This window comes from Hipposideros armiger, unplaced genomic scaffold, assembly GCF_001890085.2.
Source record: "Hipposideros armiger isolate ML-2016 unplaced genomic scaffold, ASM189008v1 scaffold_238, whole genome shotgun sequence".
NCBI lineage: Eukaryota > Metazoa > Chordata > Mammalia > Chiroptera > Hipposideridae > Hipposideros > Hipposideros armiger.
The window spans coordinates 24,954-30,318 of NW_017731588.1; the positions used below are offsets into that span (position 1 = coordinate 24,954).

The following is a 5,365-nucleotide window of genomic DNA, read 5'->3' on the forward strand; positions in this document are numbered from 1 at the left end:
GGCAGCCCAGCTCCAGGTCAAGCTGTTGTTCACCATCTTAGCTGTAGAGGGCAGTGTCACTGGCCCCATGTGGGATCCGAACCAGGGCCCTCTGGCGTCCCAAGCCAGCTCTTAACCAACTGAGCCACTCGGCTGGCCCCAAGAACATTTTCTTACCAACAGAAATTTTCTGAAAAACAGATTAATTTGTACTGGGTGAATACTTTGATAAGCTGCATGTAAAAGGGTGGGAAATCCCCGAGGTGCACGCTAGATTAATTAGAAATGGTCACTGTTGGTCTAATTCCCAGGGTCTTGTTTGGTTGAGGAACAAAGAGCCAGAGCCGAACTACTGGGTTGTCGGAAAAGTTATGACGTATTTTTTTCTGTTTTTTGTTGCAAAAATGCGTCATGACTTTTCTGACAACCCAATATTTAGGGCAATGGAGAGGCCTCTTGAAGGTGGTGTGGGAAGAGAGAAAGGAAATGAGGCAACTGGCAGATGAAGAATAGACACATCCAAAGTGAACTGCATCGTTTGTGTTAGAAAGTGAACACTATGAATCTGTTACCACCCTGTCTCCACATCCCTCTGCCAAGATATCATTAGGAATAAATTTCTTCATGATTCATGGTGAGCTGGATGTTTTGAGGGATGTGACAGCGTGACAAGTGTGGCTTCAAGAGGATCCCTGCCAAGAGAGGTCTTCCTATTTGGGACTAACAGTCAGGAGTTTGAGCTAAAAAAGCAGGCCCCGGCTGCCTGATGCACTAAATCTTCACCCTCGAGCAGAACCAAGAGGACACTTGAGGGTGACCAGTGGATACTAGATGTCAGCACAGCAAGCACATGTTATGTGCATCCCTCACTGCTTTCTCCTTGGTCTCCCAGCATGCACCTAGCTCCACTCCACTACATGCAACTCCACTGTCTGTTTTGTGGGTTAGCCAACAAAAATGACTAATGCTTGTTGAATGCTTCCAATGAGCCAGACTCTCAGGTATATTATATGATTAACTCTTCAGTCCTCATTACTACTCCATGTATTATTATCTCCATTTTGCAGATGGGGAAGCTCAGGAACAGAACATGAAAGAGACTTGCCTGAGGTCACACAACCAGTGAAGGTTAAACTCTTGTCTGGCTCTTCTGCTCCTCCAATCTGGTCTTTCCCCTTTAATGTGAATAAATGCAGATTTATTCTACTATTAATCTCAGTTGCTGAACTCATGCTCCAAACTCATAAACTCAAACAAATGTTAGAAAGTGTTATTGAACCTCGCATAATGAATACAAAGTTTAAACGCTTTTTACCTAAAAGTTAGTGTACCTCACTTTGTTTAATAGGATACAATGCACATCCTACACTGTGGAGAGTGGAGTCAGAGCAAAAAGTGGTGGTTATTCCTGAAGAATATTTTTTGAGTCCTCGTTTTGATCTCACGACCTATCGGTGTCTCACAGACGAGGTTTAGGATGCAGTTAAAATCTCAAGTGACTTATAAAAGGTTAAATGAGTCCTTTCTCTTTACTCCTGTTTGTGCTGAGTCCCTTTCCCTCCAGGCAGACTTTTATTTTCTGAGTAATACCACCAACCGGGGGTAGCAAGCACAATGCTTATTTTATCTTATTTATGTTTTATTGTGTTAAAATCCACAGAGAGAAGCATCCATTAAGAGACAGAGGACTGCTCTTTACAGAACTACCTCAGCAGTGTGGGAAGGGCTGAAGAAGTACTTAATAGTGATTATATTAACAAGTCTATTTATTCCAAATGGCTCCATTCGTTTTATACAAACCTCTCCTCACAGATAGGTTTATGTTTTTATGGAAGTTTTAAAATATACAAAACAAAATTTTCTGGACATTTAATTTTGTTATAATATGTTGAAATAAAAGTTCAATATAATTGAGTTTTATTTTCCTTATAAACTATTAAAATGTATTATTTGTTATCTATTATTGGCCCAGCTGTGTCTTTATTTTCTTAGATTTTCACATTTTAAAATTTAAGCATTGCATTCCCTCCTTATACTGAGAAACCTATTTTATAAGAAATGCTTTTTTCCTCTTATTGAAAGATTATACTATCATGTAAGTAAAAAATGGGATTGGGGAAAGGGAGAATCTCTCAGACATCAGCCCTGGCAAGTAAAACTGCACTAGGTACAATTGTAAACTAGGTCAAATCTCTCTGCCAGTTCCAGGGGGACCTCCTTTTTCCTCTCAGATTCTAGGCTCCACGCTCTTTTTTTTCTCTCTCTCAGGAAAGGATCTGGTGAACTCATTGTTAGTGTAGGTGATGAATAATGCTAGACTTAATAAAGAGCTCTTCCAGAGATTTTTTGCTTTTTAACAAAGTAGAGTTTTTAAGCCAAGGTATGAACCTCTAATTGAGAAATTTTAGGCATTACTGAGCAGGACGGACAGAGGAGGTATTTGGAAATGGGGTTGGAGGTGATGGTGGGGAATAGAGATTTTCCTGTCATTCCCCAAATCATATAAAAGCAGCTGCTTTCCCTACCTCTTCCTAACCCTTTTCAGAACGCAGCAGAGGAAAAGGATTAGAAAGGATAATTAACAACTGCCTGCTGTGATGCAGAACAAAAAGTGATGGAGTCTATCCTAGTTGATCCATTTTTACATTTCCTTATAAGGAAATCCCTGACCTCCTAGCCTGCCAATGTTCTAGGTAATTAGGAAATACCTAGGAATAAAACAACAAAATCCATGCTTTTGGTGGGGTTTATAGTCCAGCAGAGGGAGAGAAATAATATAATGTATAATATATAAGTAAACATAAAATATAGTATGTTAGAAGCTGGAATATGCTGTGGAAAAAAGATCACAATATGAGGAATCAGGAGCGTGGTGACTGTAGGGTAGAAGGTACAATTTGAAATAATAGTTAACAGTGGGTTTCATTAAGAAGGTGATATTTGAGCAAAGACTTGCAGGAAGTGAGGGAGTCAGTTATGCAGATCTAGGGAAAGAACATTCTGGGTACAGGAAATAGCCATTTCAAAAGTCCTAAGGCACTAGGGTTGCCTAGTATTGGAGGAACCACAAGGTCAGTATGGCCAGGTGAGAAAGGAGAGTAGCAAATGAAGGCCGAGGGAAATGAAGTCACATGAGGGACCAGATCCAGATCCTCAGTGACTTGCAGGTCATGGCANGCTGCGCCCTCCACAACTAAGACTGAAGGACAACAACTTGGCTGTTCCCCTTCCCCAATTCCCCAACACTGTTCCCCTTCCCCAATTCCCCAATAAATTCTTTTTTGAAAGAAAGAAAAAAAGAAAGGACACTCTAGCATTCTTTTTTGAACAAGTTTATGTTGTTTACCACAGATAACTTTAAGCAGATTTTTAAAAAAATAACAAAGTTTAAAATATCAATTTAAATTAATTTCATGACAAAGTAAGCTTCAATTCCTTTGGATTCCAAATTGATGCCGGCTCCCTCATGTACTCTGCAGAAGAACATGAAGACAGATCTTAATGCATGAACTGAAAGAAACTAAAAACTAGTAAGATATTCCATTTTGGAAATAAACACAACGAATTTAAAGGCTAAAATGCTACTTACGAAATTAAAAGCTCCAAACTATGAAGAGGTTCTGAGCATTTTGGAAACCTTGGGGAATTAGAAATTAAGAAGAGAGCCTTTTCTAATATGATACAAACACAGCTCCATAAAGTAAAAGAATGATAGATTTGTCTATGTAAGAATTTTAAAAATCAACTTTGAAAAAAAAATTAACAGACAAAACTGAAAAATAAATAACAGACAAAAATGAAAAATATAGGGGAGATATATTTGCAACATGATAAAGGGCTAATATCCTTTAAAAAATCAGTAGTTTCTCAAAAGAAAACTGGCAAACAATATGAAAAAGCAATTCATAGGAGACAAATTGGCCAATAAATATATGAAAAATATTCAGGATTGCTAGTAATCAAAAGTTTGCAAAACAGTGGTGAGATATCACTATATGCTTTTTTGTCAAAATGGCAAAGATTACTGATTAATACTCAACATTGATGTATTAAGAGAAAACTGACATTATCATATACTGTGCAGGTATGAGCATAAATTGACACAACTTTTTTATAGAAAAGTTTGGCAGTATGTATCAAAACCCCTTAAATAAACATATATTTTGACTTATAAACCCCACTTCTAGGAATTTAACCTATGAAAATAAGCAGAAATCGTTATAGGAATGTTTATTTCAGTGTTACTTAAAATAGCAAAAATGCGAAACATCTGGGGTGACTGGTTAGCTCAGTGGATTAGAGCATGGTGCTGATAACACCAAGGTTGCTGGTTCAATGCCCGCATGGGTCACTGTGAGCTGCGCCCTCCCTATAACAGTCAAGTATGCCATTGTAGTATGAAAGCAATATGTAACCAATGACCATGGCTGTTCCCCAATAAAATTTTTTTTAAAAATGCGAAACATCCAAGATTAAAACAAGGAAATTAGTTGAGTAAATTATAACATATCCATATTGTATAATCATATGTAGCCATGAAAAATATTGTAGGAAAAAAGGAAGTAATGATTTAAAAGTAACCTCTAGTACCAACACAGGAACTTAGAAATTAACAGTATTAGACAAAGCTTAGCAGGTCCAGATAATTTGACTTTATGTAGACTACTTGGCAGTGTGATTACTATAAAGGAATAAAATATTTGGCAACTCAGAAATGAGTTTTGTAAGTCAAAATTGGAACTGATCTACAAATGTACAAACTTTCTGACAGAGGCTTGGAAAAAGTCAGTCCTTCATCTCGGCTGCTTTAAGCATGCTGGCTGTTTGGTGTCGGGTCCAGTGATCATTTCTTTTGATCTTTACCTCCAACCTGGGTTTTCTTGCCACTTAGATCTGAGAAATCTGCTGAATGACCCTGAGCCCTCTCTGCGCATCATAGCCTCCCAGGCTCTGCACCGAGTCCAGAAGGTGGGGACTAACCCAGATGCCGAGCAGACAGTTTTCGGGTGGAGGAAGCTCTTATGTCATTTTCCTATCTAGAAAATGCAAGATAAGCAACATCAGGTAAAAACTAATACTTTCAGAAACCACAGAAGCATCTAGTGCTTCTTCTTCTTTTTTTTTTTTTTAAGACTGAAAGCAACACCAACATGAAGCTACTTCCACCCATTCGATTATCTCAGAACATATTGTTTTGCTGACAAAACCTTTAAGGAATTAGGGCCGGCCTAGTGGCTCAGTTGGTTAAGAGCGCGAGCTCTGAGCAACAGGTCGCCGGTTCGATTTCCACATGGGCCAGTGAGCTGCACCTGAGCTGAGCTGCAGCTGAGCTGCCAACAGGTGGCAGGATGGCTCAGCTGGTGAGAGCACGTGCTCCTAACAACAA

The 5,365-nt window shown here is 38.8% G+C and overlaps 1 protein-coding gene across 2 annotated transcripts in view; it reads left to right on the top strand.

Moving 5' to 3' along the window:
- Positions 1–5,037, top strand: part of LOC109389548 (maestro heat-like repeat-containing protein family member 7) — a 27,972-nt gene extending 22,935 nt beyond the window's left edge. For both annotated transcript variants that reach the window (XM_019655166.1, XM_019655165.1), the window contains one exon: positions 4,871–5,037. In XM_019655166.1, the coding sequence (XP_019510711.1) occupies positions 4,871–5,019 (149 nt within the window). In that variant the 3' untranslated portion in view covers positions 5,020–5,037. The remainder of the gene's footprint in view (positions 1–4,870) is intronic.
- The last annotated feature ends 328 nt before the right edge of the window (positions 5,038–5,365 follow it).